A 22037-nucleotide genomic window follows, 5' to 3' on the forward strand; every position below is an offset into this window, starting at 1 on the left:
TATATATATATATTTATCAAAACTCACAGAAATGGACAATTGAGCTCTGTATGTATGATTTCATTACATGTAAATTTACACTTCAGTAGAAAGGATAAACATAATTAAATCTGGATATCTATGACAGGGTCAGGGAGGGAGAGACGATTATTTCAGACGACCCCAAATCCTCATGAGTTAAAAGAAACAGCAAACCCCTGACCAGAACTGAGGAGAATGGAGAGTAGACAGCAGGGAGGGCCAAAGCCTAAGAAATTGCTACAAGACTAGACGCCGAGTTCGAACTACTGCCAGGACGGCAGCGCCCGAGCGCCCGCAAAAATAAGCCCCCGTGCCATTTCCGGTACTAGCAACCCCCCCCCCCCCCGTATGTCCTCACTGGAAGAGTCCGGTGGGAAACCGTGCCACCGCAAGGAAGGAGCCGGCGGTAGCTTGGTTCCTGAGCGGATGCTGGGGCTGTAAGGCGCGCGCGGTCAGCTGTTGGCGGTGCAGGGAGGAGGACGCCGGGGCTCGCCTTCCCTCCTCTGCCGCCGCCGCCGCCATGATTCCGGTGTCGCTGGTGGTGGTGGTGGTGGGTGGCTGGACTGTCGTCTACCTGACCGACTTGGTGCTGAAGGTGAGGGCCTTGGGCCTAAGGTCCAAGCCCGCGGTGCCCATGGCCGGAGCGCAAGGCCTTCTTTTCTCTTCCCCTGCCTGGCGCCTCCCGGGCTGGACGGTGCCCACGTGCGACAGTCCGCGTGGTGGATCGGCCCGGTGGAGTAAATAAAACATTGCCGGCCGCGGGAGGGGTGTGGCGGCCTGCGCGGCTGCCACTGTCGCAGTGCGGGGCAGTGCAGGCCCTTCAGCCTTCGGGTCCTGCCGGGGAGGCGCCAGTGGTGGGATCGGGAGGGCCGGGGCCCTGCCAGACCCAGCAGCTGCAGTGCAGCAGGGAGGAAAAGAAAACGTCTGCTTAGTAAAGACAGTGCTTTCCCTTATTGTTTTTAAGGTCAAGATGCTCTAGAGACTCAGATATTGGAATGAATCTAAATCAAGTCGTCATTTAAATCAGTAGTCTCAAATTTTTAAATGCATATGATCATCTGGTTTGCGGTCAAAATGCTGATTCCGATTCAGCAGGTCTGCGGCAAGGCCTAAAATTCTGCATTTCTAACCGGTTCCCAAGTGCTACTGATGCTGCCAGATCACAGAGTGTACTTCAAGGTAGCACACTCAAATAGCAAGGATTTACATAACCAGTTTCTGACTACTTGAATTCTGATTTACACCCTGCACCCCACTTCTTCACACTAACCAGATACTCTGGGTGCACGGTCCATTTCCAGTTATTTGAGAAGGGTAGCAAAAAATCAGGAAGAGTCGTCTGACCACATGCTTCAGGCAAGCTTTTGGAATTGAGTATTGGGGGGTAGGGGATGGGGAAGAGTAACTATATATGTGGAATAAGATCATATAAATCCTCAAATGTTTAATGAAAATTCCAGTTATGAATAGCAAAATCTTCATGTTATGAATACCATTTAAAATAGAAAACCATAGTATTGCATGTTTTAGCTTTAACAATAAAATGAAATGAGACTTTTCCTTCTATCATTTAAACTTGTAAAGTGCAGGAGGTTATATAGCGTAGTCCTTAGATCCAGGGCTGGGCTTCTAGCCAATGTGACCTTGGGAAAATTGCTATGTGTGCCTTGGTTTCTCATCTTTAAATAGAGATAATAGTAAGGATCTCCTAAGATTATAGAGAGAATTACATTAGTGTATCCACATAAAGTCTCGCTCTTCAACTTGAGGTTCAAGGACCAGTAGCACTTGCATCATTTGGGAGCTTGTTAGAATGCAGAATCCCAGGCCTCACCCCTGACCTAGGGAATCAGAATCTGCATCTTAGCAAGATCCCAGATGATTCCTCTGCACCTGTTTGTGTTTGAAAAGCACTGATGTGGCCGGTCACAGTGGCTCACACCTGTAATCCCAGCACTTTGGGGGAGGCTGAGGTGGGAGGACTGCCTGAGTCCAGGAGTTTGAGACCAGCCTGGGCAATATAGTGAGACTTTATCTCTACAAAAAATTTAAAAGTTAGTCAACCATGGTGGTGCATGCCTGTAGTCCCAGCTACTCTGGAGGCTGAGGTAGGAGGATCGCTTGAGTCTGAGAGTCAGAGGTTACAATGAACCAAGATCGTGCCACTGCACTTTGGCCTGCGTGACAGAGCAAGACCCTGTCTCAAAAGAAAAAGCACTGATTTAAAATACTTGGCATAGTGGTTCACATGTCATAGGCAATACAGGCCACAATGATTTTGTTGTTTGAAAAAGCCACATGAGCCGGGCATGGTGGTGCAGCCTGTAGTCCCAGCTACTTGGGAGGAAGAGGCGGGAGGATCGCTTGAGGCCAGGAGTTCCAGGCCAGCCTGGGCAACATAGTAAGACACACACAGCCACATGATTTCTTCATGTTGCATATGTGAAAAAAAATCTAAAAATGAACTTTTACAGTCCCTAGTCACAAGTGTGTGAGGTGACCAAGATGTCACTGGTTTCAGTAACAACCCCTAGCTCCTTAAGAGTGCACCATCCTCCGAGCAAAAGACCTAATGCCCACTCAGAGTATCTGCCTGGGAAATGGAGAGACCTCAACTTTTAGGAGCCTGCACCTTTAGTTTCTCTGCTTCCAGCTTGGTCTGCTGATCCACCCTGGGCTTTTCTAGGATTTCTGCATAGACATCTGTTGGAGAAGTGTGTCACTCCTTTTCCAAGTCTTGGAAAACAAGTAGACTTAAAATTTAACTACCTGAAGACTGAGAGCAGATAACACTACAGATCCAAAGCAAACAGCTACCTATATTCAGACTATGGTCATTTTTTAAGACTATGATAGGGCTAAGATTTCCTTCTTGGACAGATAAGTTTCTCACATGGGTGGGCATGAATATGACAATACTTACTGTACTTACTATAACTGTGTCAGGTAAATAACACAGCCTTATGTCATCCAAAATCCTATATTAGTCAAGGACTTCAAACTTCCCTAAGGTAAAACTCTTGTTGGGGCTGTGTATAAGCCCCTATCCCCACAATCCCAGAGAATTTAAGGGACATTATTGAGCCCAAGATGGCTTTAGATAAGTTTTTTACTTTTTACATGATCAAGGTTGGCCTAACTTCTTAGGGTTGTTGCTCAGAAGAAGAAAGCAAACACTGATCGCAACTGTCCCTTCTCTTGGATTGGTAGGGTTTTGTTTGTTTGTTGTTGTTTTTTAAATTATAACACAAGGCTTCTGGACCAGTGCTGTCCAATATGGCAGCTATTAGCCACATGTGGTTATTGAGCCTTTAATCAGAGCTAGTCCAAACTGAGATGTGCTGTAAGTATAAAGTTGATGTTGAAATTCAACGAATTAATACCCCCCAAAAAGTAAAGTATCTCAACGATAGCGTATGTTGATTACATGTTGAAATATCTTGGATATTTTGGGGTAAAAGTATATGAAAATTAATATTTAAAATTTGGCTGTTAGAAAATTTAAAGTTATATGTGGCTTACATTTGTGGCTCACATCATATTTCTACTGGACAACACTGTTCTAAGCAGGGGTCAGCAAACTTTTTGTAAAGTGCTTGGTAGTAAGTATTTTAGGCTTTTTGGGCCACACAGAGGGTCTCTGTCGCATATTTTTGGTTTTTATTGTCTTTTTATAATCCCTTAAAAATGTGAAAACTATTCTTGGCTCACAAGTTGTGTGAAAACAGTCTGTAGTTCGGATTTGGCCTGTGGCCCATAGTTTACCAGACCCTAATCTCAGTAGACCAGTTAGGTCTGTGACCTTTAATATTATGAAGAACAAACATAAAGCTTTAAGATTATAAACATTTGGGAAGTCAGCATCTTGATTTCCTCTAGAAAATATTTTGTGTTATTTTCTTACACATTATAAGTTGTTCTTCAAAATTGAGTGATGTAGAACTTTTCTTTCTCTCTTAGTCATCTGTCTATTTTAAACATTCTTATGAAGACTGGCTGGAAAACAATGGATTGAGCATCTCCCCTTTCCACATAAGATGGCAAACTGCTGTTTTCAATCGTGCCTTTTACAGTTGGGGACGGCGGAAAGCAAGGATGCTTTACCAATGGTATTCTTCATCTTCTTTTGTTTGGTTTAAGTTAATCATTAAGTGATCACGACAGACAGCTTGTTAAATTAACTATTTCCATTACTTTGCAGTTTTCTGAGTTTTAAAATATTGACAATATTAAAACTTTCTGGTTTTATATAATCTTATGCGATTGTATCATTGTGGCTTGCATACATTAAAAATCAAGGCATTTATGGCAATTTATGGTTAGGGGCTTTACAATGATCTCTGGGACACCCAAGATACTGGCGGGTTCTGTAGATGAGAGAATGTGAGGGTCAGGGCTGGCATGGTCTAAATTTCTTTTTGTTAAAAATTTAGCCCCAAATGGATTAGAGCTAAATGTAAACAATCAGATCATCAGAGTTAGCAGAAAATGCAATAGCAGATCAAAGCATACAAAGTGGAAAGAAGGATATAATAAAGATAAGAACAGAAATCAGTGAAATAGAAAATATACAATAGAGAAAATCAGCAAAGCCAAAAGTTGGTTCTTTGAAAATATTAATTGGGCCGGGTGCAGTGGTTCACACCTGTAATCCCAGCACTTTGGGAGGCTGAGGCAGGTGGATTGCTTGAGGCCAGGAGTTCGAGACCAGCCTGGCCAACATGGTGAAACCCTGTCTCTACTAAAAATACAAAAATTAGCCGGGCATGGTGGCGCACGTGGTCCCAGCTTACTCGGGAGGCTAAGGCACAAGAATCGCTTGAACTTGGGAGGCGGAGGTTGCAGAGAGTCAAGATCACACCACTGCACTGCAGCCTGTGTGACACAGCAAGACCCTGTCTCAAATAAATAAATAAATAGAAAATATTAATTGATAAACCCCTACCATGACTGATGAAGAAAAAAAAAAGATAAGTAATTAAAAATGAGAATTGAGGCCAGGCACAGTGGCCCATGCCTGTAATCCCAGCACTTTAGGAGGCCGAGATGGGCGGATTGCTTCAGCCCAGGAGTTCGAGACCAGCCTGGGTAACATGGCAAAACCCCATCTCTACAAAAAATATAAAACTTAGCCAGGCGTGGTGGTATGGGTCTGTAGTCCCAACTGCTGGGAGGCTGAGTTGGGAGGATCACCTGAGCCCTGGGAGGTCAAGGCTGCAGTGAGCTGTGACCGTGCCACTGCACTCCAACTTGGGTGACAGAGTGAGACCCTGTCTCAAAAACAAAAATTGGAATTGAAAAGAGGACATTACTACAGATTCTATAGACATTAAAAACGTAGTAAGACTATTAAGAAAATTCTATGCCTATAAATTTGACAGTTTTAATGAAATAAACAAGTTCCTTGAAAAGCACAACTTATCAAAGTTAGAAAACATGGCAGATTATCTCCACTATACAATGGTAGCTTCTAATAATTAAAACAATAGAAAAAAGAAACTATTATTAAATTATACCATGTTGATATTTAAGCTCATTTTATCACAAAGTAAAGCTGAAATACAATGCAGACAATAGAAGAGGTAGATGAAAAAGGATGGATGTCTATAACGTCAAAAAGGCTTTCATAACGATATAAGGACAAGATCAAAACAATGTTATGTAAATGAGCAAGTGCATGAGAGGAAACAAACTTTTTTATTGGGAATGATATTCAGATTCTTCACTTATCAGAGAATTATAAATTATAAAATTGCTTAAACTAGTGCTCATGCTTCAGTCAAATATTTGAAGTTCATGTAGGAAAAAGAAGCAGAGTTACTGAAATTTTTTAGCCATTATTTTAAAGCTATGAAATGTGGCTGCTCAGTGAATTTGCTAGTCCATGAATTGAGAGAAATTGTAAATTAACATGATTTTTTTTCCTTTTGACAGGTTCAATTTTGGAATGGTGTTTGGCGTAATTGCCATGTTTAGCTCATTTTTTCTCCTTGGAAAAACGCTGATGCAGACTTTGGCACAAATGATGGCTGACTCTCCCTCTTCTTATTCTTCCTCCTCTTCTTCCTCTTCCTCCTCTTCTTCCTCTTCCTCTTCATCTTCTTCCTCTTCCTCCTCCTCGCTTCACAATGAACAGGTGTTACAAGTTGTGGTAAGTATCGTCTTTTTTGCTTTAAATAACTATCGAAATAGAGATGCAAGATACCACTTCTGATCTAGTGTAACTCCTATCCATAATATAAATATGAAAATAAATTAAAAGTCTCATAATTTTCAAATTACCTGCTTACACAAAAAAATTAATAAGAATACAGCAAGGAATTGTTGAAATATTTGGTAGTAGTTGTAATATTAATGGTAACAGAGAACAAATGAACCATCATTAAGACTGTCAGCAATTACACAGATACGTAACTGACTGTCGTTTTAAGATGTTAAATGATTGTTACTTTCAAAGAATAAGCATGCTGATTTAAGATCTCTATAATGTAAAAGTAAATTGCATTCTAATTATATGCAAAGTGTTTCCCTTTCCTTTTCATGGCCTTCAGAGCCTAACCAATAATATCCTTTTAATTAAAGATATAAGACCTTTCTGAATGGTCACTGTGATTTCTTAATGTGAAGAATAATGTGCTGAGTTGTAGTCCTTTAAAACTCATGTGTAGACCTATACCTTATCATTTTATGTCTCCAAAGTTTGGAAGGGGGCTTTACATTGGCTCACTTTTAGTTCACATTTTTACATTTATAGTTCCCATTTCCATGAGTCATGGATGTTGTTTTTAATCATGTTCTTATTAATGGAGTAGACTAAGGATTAGTAACAGATTGGGTTTTTTTTTTCTTGTCTCTTTGTGTCCTCTACAAGGCTGGGTCACTGGGAAGATTTAGAAGTCATTTGTAGAGAACAATAATCTCTCCTATAGCCATAGCTCTTTCTTAGAGATTAAAAAGATTTACCAGGTGAGGCCTCAGAAGAAATTATTTATTTCTTCAGCAAACATTCCCTGCCTTACAGATGAGAAAATCAAGGCACAGACACGTTAAGTCACTTGCCTGTGGTCACAGCTCATAACTAGTAGATCCGTCATCACTGATCTTACAGCCTATAGACATTATGCTCTATTTTTTTTATTTTATTATCATTATTATTATTATTTGAGACAGAGTTTTGCTCTTGCTGCCCAGGCTGGAGTACAATGGTGCAATCTCAGCTCACCACAACCTCTGCCTCCTGGGTTCAAGCGATTCTCCTGCCTCAGTCTCCCAAGTAGCTGGGATTACAAGCATGCACCACCACACCTGGCTAATTTTGTACTTTTAGTAGAGTCGGGGTTTCTCCATGTTGATCAGGCTGGTCTTGAACTCCTGACCTCAGGTGATCCACCCACCTTGGCCTCCCAAAGGGCTGGGATTACAGGCATGAGCCACTGCACTCGGCCTATGCTCCACTTTTAAGAGAGACAAATAATTCTTCAAGGAACTATAAGTAATTTTACTTACAGTTTTATACCTCTAGGTATATGGTGGGAGGATAGATGGGACTGGAGGCAAGAGAACAGGATATAAGGTGGGAATATAAACTTCATAACCTAGACCCTACCTGTATCTCCATACAGGTAGGGTCTAGGTTATGAAGTTTATATTTTACCTGTAGGTAGCAAGTCTGTACAAAATGGACCAAAGTCATTTTAGAGCAGTAATTTATTTTAAAAGTGATAAAGATATAAAATTAGTGGCAAGGAGAATGAAGGGGATGGATTCAAGTAACCTTTTGGAGTGGAATTCTCAGACCTTGGTGATTAATTGAATGTGAGGCTGGAGGGAGAAGGAAAAGTTTAGGATGACTCTCAGGTTACACGACTGGTTCTTGTTCACCAAGAAAGAGGTAAGAGAGAAAGAAGCCAGTTGCAGAAAATATGATCATTGGCTTATCTGCCTGCTAGAATTAGAATGGCAAAACGTTGTTTAGAGAAGAAATTACTTCTTCTCTTTGCCACTCAGTTTATTCACAGTGCTCACAAAAATGTCAGCTCTATTAGGAGATCCGTGCTTTGGAACCATTAAGAAGTCAGCTGCCCTCTGGAGCCCACCATGCATATTCATGTATAAGTTTAAGAACGTTATGAATCCTGACTTTGACATGAGCTCTTGTAGCTTAAGTAACATACTTTCTGTTTATAATTCCCGACAGCCTTGTTCAGTATTAATTCTCCAAACCATGACACTCTGTGTTGTTGAAAGTATTCTGTATTCAGTATTCTGGTACATCTGATACCCTGTGTGAATCATGGCAGAGACAGATGGGCAATCGTGTACTGTTGCCAGCAAATAAGACCTACCATCTGTTGGTATTATCACACATTCAAATTCTTACTTTATCTCACTCACTAGTACATGCAGAAAATAATAAAGAGAAGGAAGAAATATCCTATTGGACCAAGCTTACTGATTTATTTGAAATAAAGGTAAGGTAAGCAGGATATTTTGTGATATAGAGGGTATGTATGACAGTCTTAAGTATGTAAATTTAGAGAGGGGTCAGAGAAAAGTATAATACTGGAAAGATGTCTGACAACTTAGGAATGGAGCAGGTATATAAAAAGGGACATAGAAGTTCTTGAAAAAAGTTGCTCAATAGGGTCCAAGTAAAGAGAATTTCAGATAATGAACATTATAAACATATCCATTTCCTTTGACTCTTTGCCTCCACATCTGGGACTCTAGCTTAAGGAAACACTTTCAAATACAGAAAAAATAGTATTCATTAAGCTCTTTAGCCTAACATTATTTATTATTATGAAGAATTAAAAGCAACCAAAATATCTAATTGAGGAATGGTTAAATTATTGGATTGTCATTCAATTAGATATTATGCACACATTAAAAATGATTATAACTAGTTTTGGCCGGGCACGGTGGCTCACGCCTGTAGTCCCAGCACTTTGGGAGGCCGAGGTGGGTGGATCACCTGAGGTCAGGAGTTCAATACCAGCCTGGGCAACATGGTGAAACCCTGTCCCTACTAAAAATACAAAATTAGCTGGGTATAGTGGCGTGTGCCTGTAGTCCCAGCTATTTGGGAGGCTGAGGCAAGAGAACTGCTTGAACCTGGGAGGCGGAGGTTGCAGTGAGCCAAGATCATACCATTGCACTCCAGCCTGGGCAACAAGAGTGAAATCCCAGCACTTTGGGTGGCCAAGGTGGGTGGATCACGAGGTCAGGAGATTGAGACCATCCTGGCTAACATGGTGAAACCCCGTCTCTACTAAAAATACAAAAAAATAAATAAATAAAAATTAGCCAGGCGTGGTGGCAGACGCATGTAGTCCCAGCTACTCTGGAGGCTGAAGCAGGAGAATGGCATGAACCCAGGAGGCGGAGCTTGCAGTGAGCCGAGATCGCGCCACTGCACTCCAGCCTGGGCGACACAGCGAGACTCGTCTCAAAAAAATATATAAATAAAATAAAATAAAACAATAACAACAATAAAAATGATTATAACTAGTTTCATAACTAGAGAAAGGACACTTGGAATTAATGGAATTTAGAAAATGATTCAAGCAGCATTGTTTGAATCTTTAGTTACTAAAGGAAGCTTTTTAGATGAGATTTCTCTGTGTCCATAAAAATAAATTCCAGTTGAATTAAAATTAAAACTTGAAACCATAAAAGGCCTTGAAAGAAAAGACCCAGGTTATCATTTTTATGAGCACAGAATGAGGAAGACATAGAGCGAATAGTAGAAACCATGAATATTTTTTATGTAACAGTAACACCTTTATTTTTTATTTTTTAAACACTTTATTAGAGCAGTTCTAGATTCACAGCAAAATTAAGAAGGTACAGAGATTTCCCCCTTACAATGATGAACCGACATGAATATGTCATTACCACCCATAGTTTACATTAGGGTTCACTCTTGGTGTTGTAGGAAACCATGAATACTAATAGATTTGACTACCTAAATTTTACATATGAAAAACTAAAAACAAAGTAAAATTAAAAGGCAAACAAACTGTGGAATACATTTATGTCATGTATTACAAAGGACCAATGCTGATATTTGAAGTGATCTTACGGATCAGTAAGAAAAAGTTGAATACTTTAGGAGAAAACAAGCCAGGTTATCAGTAGGCAACTCGCAGAAGGACCAAAAAATGGTCAAAAGTACAGGGAAAGTTCAGCTTTACAAATGGTCAAAGAAATGTAATCACATTGCAGATTTGAATAAAATTAGCTTGCCCAAGGTTATGGAAGGGTCTGCTTTTAGAGTATAATTTGATGACATGTATCAAAATCTTTTAAATTTTGTGTGATAATAGCATTTACTACCCTCTCTGTGAGGCATAACATTAAACATTGGACAAAGATTTGCCCATTTAATCTTCAAAATTACCCTTTCGTGCAAATGTGGTTATTTCCTTTTTAATGATGAGAAAATATGAATGTTGGAGGAATAATGCCAACTTTCCCAAGGTCATTTAGCTAGTTAAGAGATAGAGACAGGACCGGGCGGGCGCGGTGGCTCACGCTTATAATCCCAGCACTTTGGGAGGCCGAGCGGGCGGATCACGAGGTCAGGAGATTGGGACCACGGTGAAACCCCGTCTCTACTAAAAATACAAAAAAAAATTTAGCCGGGCGTGGTGGCGGGCGCCTGTAGTCCCAGCTACTCGGAGAGGCTGAGGCAGGAGAACGGCGTGAACCCGGGAGGCGGAGCTTGCAGTGAGCCGAGATCGCGCCACTGCACTCCAGCCTGGGCGACAGAGCGAGACTCCGTCTCAAAAAAAAAACAAAAGAGACAGGACTTCAAACCCATAATATGTCTCAAGAGCCCAATCCCTTAGCAAGTATGCTCATCTAAGAATTTCTTCCTCCAAAATATTTAGGTGTGTGTGTCCAAATATCTTTATCACATTATTTATAAGAGCAGAAACTTAATTAAATGCCCAACAGTTTATTCCATAGAACACAGTGTAGCTATTAAAAATCATATTGAAATAGAAAACACTCATGGGAAGATGTCTGTGATACTGTTAAGTGAAGGGGCAAATTTCAAAACCAGATTTATAATAAAAGTATAGTTTTTAAAATTATGTGTACAGGAAAAGACTAGAAGGACATACATCAGAATGGTTCAGAATGGTTTTGTATGTGTATGTATGTTTGGGGAGCAGAATTTTAGGCTTCTGTTTTGCTTTGAATTTTCCAGTTTTCTTGCTTTAAACATATTTTTTATAATTAATATAATAATTATAAAAGAAAGCAGAAATTTCCTCCAGAAGGGTACCTTTTAGTCCCAACTCCTGGACTGTAAGAAATAGGTTCTCAGTACGTAAATGGTATTCCTGAGCCTGGTGTGTCCCACTTAGCCTAATTTATTGTCTCTCTTTAACAGATGACATAACTTGGGAGTGATTACTTATCTTATGAGAATATATCTTTGCTAGCTAAAAAAATGTGCTGTGCAGCTCTTATCTTCCCTTGTGTATGCAATAATATATACCTGCACATTTTAGGAGCACATGATTGTAAGACAACTCCTGCTTCATACGTTTGTAACATGTCTGTATGTTCCAAATGCCTTAATTTCGACATTAAATTTCAATTTTAATGTATTTGTGTATCTCTTTCACACTATTTTTCTGACCAACATAGTAGACCAACTGATGGAATAGAAGGGTATGGTGCTCCCACACTGATCAGGATCCCTATTAGACCAGCTTTCATTACCAACTCACCTATAACTTGAGGATATTAAAATGAAACTTGCTGATTAATAATATGGAGTTCCTATATTAATCAACACAAGTACTTGGAACCTTGCAATAACAATTCAGAGGAAGGTCTAGGAATTTTAACAAGGATTCCCAAATCAGGCATCCAGCCCTTGAGGTTGGGTCAGCTGCTGCCTGCTTCACTGTCATCCTGCATTCCTTGGCACTTTGCTGAGCTCCCTCATTCTTTCCCATGGCGAAGACTCCAGGAAGCTAACGTTTCAACTGTTTAACCTGGTGTTTCTCATTCTCTTTAGATTGGTGGTGTGCTTGTTCCAGAGAAACTGGCTAGTTCGAAAAATGAAATAGTGTTTTTGCTTTTTATTATGATAGAAATGGAGAAGTGAACCATTGTCATATTACTTTTAGTTTGCAGAACATTCAGCTTGAAGGTTTAATACAGAATGAACATCATGTATCTTAGTGCCCAAGTGGGACTCCCCTGCACCCCCACTGATAATTGCTGCCATATTGTGTCTATGAACAGGTTCCTGGTATAAATTTACCCGTCAATCAACTGACCTATTTCTTCGCGGCAGTTCTCATTAGTGGTGTTGTACATGAAATTGGACATGGGATAGCAGCTATTAGGTAATGATATTTACCTTTTTCTTTGTACCACATGCAAAAAAAACTTTTCATTTAGGAGAATTTATTACTAAAATCTGCTACATTTGATACTTCACTATTTTTCTTTCTGCGGCTATTGCCTAGTGCATAGCCATCATTTGTTACTTTGAGGAAGCTTCTTTTTTTATAGAGAAGATTAATATGTTGATGACTATGCTCCGTTAACCATGGGCGTATCTGTAATCAGGGTCTTTCTATCCTTTGCCTTTTCCAGTGTTGTTATCCTCATGATGCCTCAAAGTTTTTTACCAAGTCCTGAAAGCCAATCTTTCTATTCATCATTGAGTCAGAATGATAACCACTGTACTCAAAACCCTCTCACCTTAGAACTTTATTTGACTTATCAGCTGAAATAATTTCCTGCTTCTGCTTATGTCCTCTGCTGGCTAGAGCAAGAAAACTGAAAGCACTGGGTTTAACGAACATCATAGTCTATCTAGAAACCCAAGTGGAAGATAAGAAGAGACCTGGGACTAGCTTTGAGTATCACTCCCTGTTCTTGGTCTTGGCTTCCCAAATGTATCATTGTAACTATACCTAAGCATTTAGAAGCCTATAACACATATAAAATCGTGATGGGGAGAGGGCCACGTCATAACTCCCCTGCTACCTCCATTGATAATTACGGCCGTAATTAGCAAGCATGCCAATAGGAATGTGCTTTATCCTTTCGGTGTGTGGACCAGAGAAAAGGTTAAAAAACCTCTGTTTTGGCAAAGAAGATGTAATCACTTCTTATTACTTTCCAGTTGTTTATGAACAAGAGTCTATTTATTGGCAATAAATCCTCATCTTGACAGAGCATATACTGTTACACAGATGTGCACAATAGTGGCTTAAAGTGGTGGCTGCTGGGTTTTTTTTTCTTTTTAAATCTCCTTCAATGCTTTGCAGCCTTTAGAATTTTACCTATAGACACATCGTTAATAACAGCTTAACAATTTACAGTATGTTTGTAAAAATAACTTGGGTAATTTTTTTTTAAATCCCAACTGCCAAGAAAAAAAATGAACTGTACAGTTGTCTTATATATTTAGTATTAAGCAACAGCACAATATATTTAGGTGATTTTTTTTCTAGGGGGGCTGTTTGGTTTTATGAGACTTAAATATTAATTTTTGGAAAATGAAGTGATAAAAAATGGTTCTCTTTTTTTTTTTAATATGAAGATCAATACCTGCTGAAAAAACTTGTTCTCTTAAGGACAATCTGAGCATTATGCATGTTTAAACATACTTATTTAACGTTAGCTTGATAGGAATACACCTAGATAAATCTCCACCATTATTTATAATTGCTAAGACAAATACAAGTTATTAGGTAATTTACTTGAATTATATAGTCTCCTGTGTCCTTCTCTGAAAATAGTTCAGAGTAAACCATAAAAATGTTTTTCATTTAGTTTCTCATAAACGCCATTTCTGTATATATGTGACTAACTTCAATTATTTGCTCAACACATTGGTTTCTAAAAATTTTGAAGTTATGTCTATTTCAGTATGCCCTATTTTACAAAATTCAATTTCACAGATAACCAAATCTGTACATTATTATAAAATTAAGATTATATATAGTATAGATAGAATTTTTTGGCTGTTCAGAGAGACTTTGTTTTTTAAGCAAGAATTCAAATTACAGTGAAAAGTTTTAAGATTATGTACACTATTAATTTGATAAATATAATAGTATTAGTAAACTCCTTTTTCTTATGTGATTTCTTAGGGAACAAGTTCGATTTAATGGCTTTGGGATTTTTCTCTTCATTATTTATCCTGGAGCATTTGTTGATCTGTTCACCACTCATTTGCAACTTATATCACCAGTCCAGCAGCTAAGGATATTTTGTGCAGGTAACAGACTTAATTTTGTTTTAATATTCATCTGTGGTTTTTGGTTTTGATTTTCTATGGTTAGTGCTTTTTGGAAAATATATCACAAATGACAATATCTTATCTTTTGGTTAATAACTTCAGTTTATAAGACCCCTTCAAAAGTAGAGGAGTAAAATAATTTACATTCCAGATGCTTCCTTAAAACCAACTAAAAACAACATAAATTAATTTTTAAAAATTTAAAAACAGAGGAAAACTTTGTTTTGTCCGCAACATGCAATCACAAACTATGAAGAATGTCAACTCAGCTGAAATAGAATGAAATTTGCATCAAATCAAGGGAGAATACGAAGAATTGACTAAGAGATAAATCAAAAGTATCCAGGAATGGAAAAAAAGGGTTATGAAAGGATGAGTAGTGAACTCTAGCACTGTCAGAGTTCAATCAGACAAACAGAATCCCTTGGAGATGGAACCACAGTTCCAGCTGAGTGAAACTGACATAAGACAAATCCATCACAACCCTGCATCACTTTTAATGGAATAACTGAGGCTAAGCAAGTGTGGACTTAGAATTCTCAAACTAACAATGACAACAAAAAAAAAACTTGAAGGTGGGAAAAACAAAAATGGGAAATATAAATACTAATTTCCTCAACTTCATAGTGGAGAGGACATCTGCCTGAACTTGATAAATCAAGAAATAGAGGCTTGAGTATATCACTTAAGATTATAAATGTAAACACTACAAGATCTAAAAACACACATAAACTTTTCATGTTATCACAGTGAAAGCATGACACACAGACTAAAGAAAACAGACCCTATATCAAAAGATAAACCATGGTCATGAATTTAAGACCAAAACACATTTATTTTGTCAATAAACATAAATGAAATAAGCTCACCTAAAGAAAGAAAGATGCCCTTAGTTTGTATTTAAAACATGTCCCAAATATGTGATGTACAAAATAAATCTGTCTAAATAATTACTCAAAAATATTGAAAGTAAAATGAGGAGCAGAACATAACATGCAAATGGGAACAATTTAATTCAAACCTTTTGGTTTGAATGATGATGAAATCATTTTACTGAGATAATGTTTAAAGTTTTGCTAAAAGAAAAATGCACTGCCTTAGGCAGTTATGCAATTACAAATTGAAATAGATTAGTTGAGTATTAAACTTAAGTGAGAAAAGAACTGTAAAATAATTAAGAAATGATGACGTAATTAGTAAGGATATAGGCAGAAAATAATAAATTAGAAAAAACAAAACTAGATCTGCTAAATCCAAGAACTCTTAAAATAATCAAAGGTCGAACAATGAGAAAAAGCATCTAAAGACAATTAGCAATCAGATTGGGGAATGACAGTTGATAACAGAAAATAAAAACAATTACAAGTGTTGTTTGCTCATCTCCACAAAAAAAAAAAATTTCAAAACCCTGTATAAATATAAGAAAATAAAAATAGCTGAAATTAACCCGAGGCAATTAAAAAAATCTAAATAGGCAAATAATTACAATGGGAGAAATTAAGAAAGTTGATAAAGAATGCCCTTTTTCTTTTGAGATAGAGTCTCGCTGTGTTGCCCAGGCTGAGTGCAGTGGCATGATCTAGGCTCACTGCAACCTCTGCCTCCCAGGTTGAAGCGATTCTCCTGCCTCAGCCTCCCGAGTAGCTAGGATTACAGGCACGAGCCACCATGCCTGGCTAATTTTTGTATTTTTAGTGGAGACGGGGTTTTGCCATGTTGGCTAAGCTGGTCTCGAACTCCTGACCTCAAGTGACCCTCCTGCCTCGGCCTCCCAAAGTGCTGGGATTACAGGTGTGGGATTACTGTGCCCAGCCCAGCTACTCTAGAGGCTGAAGCAGTAGAATCGCTCGAACCCAAGAGGCGGTGGTTGCAGTGAGCCGAGATCGCGTGCCACTGCACTCCAGCCTGGGCAACAGAGCGAGACTCCGTCTCAAAAAAAAAAAAAAAATCCTTAGTAAAAGTAGGAATAGCTGCATACATCATAATAGCACAACACTTTGCATTCCTAATAAAGGACAAGACATTCTACTATCAACTATTACTGATATTAAATGTCGTGTTAGTGCAATTAAATAAGAGAAAAAAAAGCATAAAACGAGTAGGCTTTTTTGGCAGATACTGTTATATGGGATGGACAGGAGGGGAAGACATGAAAATCAACTGAAATGAAATACATAAAAAATCAGGAAAGAGCCTGCTTACGAAATGGTCGAAAAACAATAGCTGGGCGGGGCCGCAGGGTGGTGCACGTGAATACGTGGGCATGTGCGTGTGTACGTGGGCACGTGCACGTGCTTTTGGGGCCGACAGACGCGTCAGTTACCTAGGCGCATGCGTCTAGCTATCCCAGAAGCACCTGCGTCTTCCGGCTCGTGCTTTCCTCAGGCTCGCGCCTTCCTGAGACTCGTGCCTTCCTCAGACTCGCGCCTTTCTCTGCAGCTCGCGCCTTTCTCTGCAGCTCGCGCCTTTCTCTGCAGCTCGCCCCTTTCTCTGCAGCTCGCCCCTTTCTCTGCAGCTCCCGCCTCACTCCCCTCAGCGTTCTTTTTCCCACGGTCTTCCAGTTGCTGCTGACCTAACTAACTCTCAGCCATGGCCTCCAACGAAGATTTCTGCATCACACAAGACCTGGATATCCCGGCAGATATTGTGGAGCTCCACGACATCAATGTGGAGCCCCTTCCTATGGAGGACATTCCGACGGAAAGCATCCAGTACGAGGATGTCGATGGCAGTTGGATCTACGGTGGCCACGACTATCCGCCTCTGATCGTGCTGCAGCCGCTCTTCACGAACACGGGCTATGGCGACCACGACCAGGAAATGCTTATGGTGCAGACACAAGAGGAAGTGGTGGGCTATTGCGGCTCAGACAACCAGCTAGGCAACGACTTGGAGGACCAGTTGGCCATCCCGGATAGCACTGAAGACGAGCGCTTCCAGCTGACCCTGGCCTCTCTGTCGGCCTCGGCGGCATCAACATCAACCCAGAGCCGCAGCAAAAAGCCCAGCAGCAGGAGTGCCACCAGCACTGAGGCCAACCCGGCAGGCAGCAGCTCCAACGAGGGCACGAGGAAGGGGGAGCAGAAGCAAGTGCAGGTCAAAACGCTGGAGGGTGAGTTTTCCGTGACTATGTGGTCCCCTAAGGGTAACAATGACCAAGGGGCAGTGGGTGAAGGCCAGGCTGAAAACCCACCTGATTATTCCGAGTACTTGAAAGGGAAGAAACTTCCTCCTGAGGGGTTACCAGGCATTGATCTCTCAGATCCTAAACAGCTGGCAGAATTTACTAAAGTGAAGCCCAAAAGGTCCAAAGGAGAACCTCCCAAAACAGTCCCTTGCTCTCATAGCGGCTGCGAAAAGATGTTCAGGGATTACTCCGCCATGAGAAAACATCTCCACATCCACGGGCCCAGAGTCCACGTATGTGCAGAATGTGGCAAAGCTTTTCTTGAGAGCTCAAAGCTGAAACGACACCAGCTGGTCCACACCGGCGAGAAGCCCTTTCAGTGCACATTCGAAGGCTGCGGGAAACGCTTTTCCCTTGATTTCAATTTGCGCACACACTTGCGCATCCACACCGGCGATAAGCCCTTCGTGTGCCCCTTCGATATTTGCAACAGGAGGTTCGCTCAGTCAACCAACCTGAAAACCCACATATTAACGCATGTGAAGAACAAAAACAGCCCGTGAAAGGAGAAGACCCCTCTCAGACTTGGGAATTATCTTCCAGGACTGCGGTAGGGAATAAATATGCCTCTCAAAGCTTTGTATGTTGTATCTAAGAGTTTTAAAAAAATGAATCCTGCACATCTAAGGTTCGTGTTTTGTTAGAGTAGTAAAAATACAATTTAAACGTTTTTAAAAAGGTAAACCTTGACATAAGATAATAATGCTAAGATGCCATAGCTTGTTCTGTAACTGTTTTTGTAAAGTTTGGTCCCAACAGGAGAAAAATTCGTAGGCTTCACATCAAGAGACGGTTCTTACAAACTGTGTTTAAAATGGGACTTTTCACATTCTTAGAAATAGGAAATTCATTTATTGTTTACAGTGTTTTTAAAAAACTTGTTAAAAATTCAAAATGTTCATGTTTATACTTTTAGGAATATGCTTAATAAGTCTATGTATGGTTTTTCTGGAGGTTGATAACTTTGGGAAAGATTTACTTTAAAAGAATGAACAATTATATGCATACGTGAAGTATTTTCCTGCTTAAAAAAGTTATATAGGTGTTATTTGTTTTAATCTTGGTTGTATTCTTGGATGTTAACACATCTTGCATTTTAGCTGTATTAGGTCATGCAGTATTGATATTAGGTGATTTAATAGTACTAGTTTAAACCTATTTTAGTCATTTTATTTTCCCCAAAATACTACCAGATGCTGTTGTTTAGTGTAATTTCTTTGCCTGTTCAGTTAAAGTAGTGCTTGCTTGTAGAATATATTGTGTATATGTTGACTTTAACACTTAAGTACATCCTGTGTAATAGAAAAAGTAAAATACCTCTTCTAAAGAAGGAAAAAAGTAGTTTGTCTATATCAATACAGAAGCTAGAACTAAAGAAAAAGGGGAGGGTGCTACTGGCATCTAGTGGGTAGAGGGAGATCAGAAATGCCACTAAACATCCTACAATGCACAGACAGCCCCACGAAACACATAATTATTTGGCTAAAATGCCAATAGTGCCAGGTGCAGGGGCTCACGCCTGTAATCTCAACACTTTGGGAGGCCAAGGTGGGTGGATCGTTTGAGCTCAGGAGTTGGACATCAGCCTGGGCAACATGGCAAAACCCGGTCTCTACCAAAAATACAAAAATTAGCTGAGTGTGGGGCGCACACCTGTGGTCCTAGCTACTGAGGAGGCTGAGATGGGAGGATCACTGGAGCTGGGGAAGTCGAGGCTGCGGTGAGCCACGATCGAGCCACTGCACTCCAGCCTGGGTGACAGAGTAAGACCTTGTGTCAAAAAAAAAAAAAAAAGGGGCAGGGGGGCTGGGTGTGGGGCTCCTGCCTGTAATCCCAGCACTGTGAGAGGCTGAGGCGGGTGGATCACTTAAACGGTCAGGAGTTCCAAGACTAGCCTGTCCAACATGGTGAAACCACCCCCCGGCTACTTAAAAATACAAAAATTAGCCATAGACTTCGTAGACTTCACATCAAGAGACGGTTCTTACAAACTGTGTTTAAAATGGGACTTTTCACATTCTTAGAAATAGGAAGTTCATTTATTGTTTACAATTTTTTTAAAAATTGTAAAAAAATTCAAAATGTTCATGTTTATACTTCTGGAATATGCTTAATAAGTGTATGGTTTTTCTGGAGGTTAAAAATACAAAAATTAGCTGGGGGTGGCGGCACAGCACCTGTAATTCCAGCTACTTGGGAGGCTGAGGCAGGAGAATCGCTTGAACCCAGGAGGTGGAGGTTGCAGTGAGCTGAGAGGATGCCACTGCACTCCAGCCTGGGTGACAGAGTGAGACTCCGTCTCAAAAAAAAAAAAAAAAAAAAGCCAGTAGTGTCCCTGTTAAGAAACCCTGCTGTAGAAAAAGTAAAAGTTTATAACAAAGATTCCAGAGGTTTGCAGTACTTATAAACAAATCATTATTGGGCAAGAGGTTGTTTAGATGAAAGAAATGTGTGTGCTCCACCACCCTCATTGCCACTTAACCAGCATGGGTAAATCCAGAATCAGAGGGGTGATCTGGTACTAGCTACATGCCTGACGAGATAAGAGACTATGCAAATAGTCAAGGAATCAGTGCTGCTGAGTGTGCCGGCTTTTATTCATTTGTTCATGTTTTGTTTCTGTGACTAGCAAGTGGGCTGGGGATGGGGGGAATTCATAGTGGTATCCTAAATTAGTTTCCCCAGAGTAAATTCCTGTGCATCAAAGGATTAGATTTTTTGTTTGTTTGTTTTAATTTTGTTAAGGAAGCTATGAAAGCAGTACAAGAAAACATTGGTGAATATCTTTTATAATCTTGAAGTGGAAAAAGCTTAGTACAAGGAACTATTTGATCACACAAAAATTTAAAGTATCTATACAGGCAAAACGACAAACCACATCAAATGACAAACTGGAAAGATAAAATTATAATACCTGTTACAAAGGACTAAATTCCTCCCTGTATAGATTATAAATAATAGCATATACAAATTAGTAAATTAATAAGATAATCAAAAAATGGCACTGGATAGAAATAAGTAGCTCTTAAGAAAATGGGCTTTAATTTTTCACCCAGAAGACTGGCAAAGAGTAAAAGTATGGTAGCATCCAGTGTCATTCAGAGAGTGGAAAAATGTCAATTATGAGAGTATAAATTAATTCAAACTCATTGGAGGTCAGCTTTAATGTTCATATTTTTTGACCCAACATTTCCATTTCTAGGTAATTTTTCATACCCTTGCAGATGCATACTTAACTGGACGCTTAACATTATAAGCAAAGCTGTGTATTGCAGTATTATATGAAAAGGTTAAAACACCCTAAGTGATTAATAGTAGGATACCTTATAAATAAGTTGATATGTTAATAAAAATGGATTACTCTGTAGCAGATATAATGAGATTGATATGTATGAACAGATATGGAAAAATGTCAAAAATATATAAATTTAAAAGCAAATAGGGTGTGATGGCTCACACCTGTAATCCCAAATTTTAGGAGGCTGAGGTGGGAGGATCACTTCAGGAGTTCAAGGCTGCCATGAGCTGTGATCACAGCACTGCACTCCAACCTGGGCAATAGAGCGAGACTGTCTCTTTAAAAAAAAACAAAACAAAACAAAACACGAAAAAGCAAAATATAGTATAATAATTTGATGCCATTGTTATTTTTAAATGATGTATCTGTATATAATAGAAAAGATAATTTACCTGATAAGTCCTAGACCATACTTTGTCTGGCTATTTCTGGAATTTAATAATTTATAACACTTTAAAAATTTAAAAAGGAACATTTTACAATGTGAATTCATTACTTGGAACATGTGTTAGCTAGGTATTTGGCTGCTCTAATAACTAAAAATAAGTGGCATAAACTTTCAAAACATTCCAAATATAAGTAGTTCAGTGTTGGTGGGATAACTCTGTAATTTGGGTACACAGGTTCTGTCTTCTTAGCTCTGCTATTCCCAACGTGCAGCTTCTGTGTCGTGGACCTAAATCCAGCTCCATCATAGCTACATTACAGCCCACAGGACAGGGTTGTCTCCATCACATCCTGGTGCTAGTAGTGCCCATACCCCGCCCCATAAGAAAAACTGCAATAGGAAAAGGGAAGACTAGGTACGGGGGAAGGGGTTATCTAGTGGCGTGTTAAGTGAATGTTTAACATCTGGCTCTGCAGGGCTAAGGTAGGGAGCTCTGATGGTAGCATTTGCTGGTTTCTGTGGTGTAAATACTCGCACCGTGGTCAGTTTCAGGCTGCAAACCTACGCTTCCTGAAGGAGGAATTAGGAAGAAATGCACACAATTAGCTCTGGCAAGCTGGTAGGAGCAGGCTTCAGAGAACCACTGGGTTCATATAACCATATCTGCCATACGATAGGATATAAGATGCTAAGGGGGAAAAAAAGAGTTTAAAAAATATAGGCCTGGTGCGGTGGCTCACGTGAGCCTGTAATCCCAGCACTTTGGGAGGCCGAGGCGGGCGGATCACGAGGTCAGGAGATGGAGACCATCCTGGCTAACACGGTGAAACCCCCCGTCTCTACTAAAAATACAAAAAAA

The 22037-nt window shown here is 39.8% G+C and overlaps 2 protein-coding genes across 2 annotated transcripts in view; both read left to right on the forward strand.

Annotated features, from left to right (window-relative positions):
• The first annotated feature begins 446 nt into the window (after window positions 1–446).
• MBTPS2 (membrane bound transcription factor peptidase, site 2) overlaps window positions 447–22037 on the forward strand; it is a 61920-nt gene continuing 40329 nt past the window's right edge. The window contains exons 1-5 of the mRNA XM_032756674.2: window positions 447–616; window positions 3982–4130; window positions 5956–6172; window positions 12292–12395; window positions 14157–14284. Of these exons, the coding sequence (XP_032612565.1) occupies window positions 542–616; window positions 3982–4130; window positions 5956–6172; window positions 12292–12395; window positions 14157–14284 (673 nt within the window). The 5' untranslated portion in view covers window positions 447–541. The remainder of the gene's footprint in view (window positions 617–3981; window positions 4131–5955; window positions 6173–12291; window positions 12396–14156; window positions 14285–22037) is intronic.
• On the forward strand, window positions 16275–19555 carry YY2 (YY2 transcription factor). The gene has a single exon (XM_032756672.2). It carries the CDS (start codon window positions 16895–16897, stop codon window positions 17993–17995), a length of 1101 nt encoding a protein of 366 aa, XP_032612563.1. The 5' UTR covers window positions 16275–16894; the 3' UTR covers window positions 17996–19555.

The sequence above is a fragment of the Hylobates moloch genome, unplaced genomic scaffold, assembly GCF_009828535.3.
Source record: "Hylobates moloch isolate HMO894 unplaced genomic scaffold, HMol_V3 SCAFFOLD_7, whole genome shotgun sequence".
NCBI classification, from domain to species: Eukaryota; Metazoa; Chordata; class Mammalia; order Primates; family Hylobatidae; genus Hylobates; species Hylobates moloch.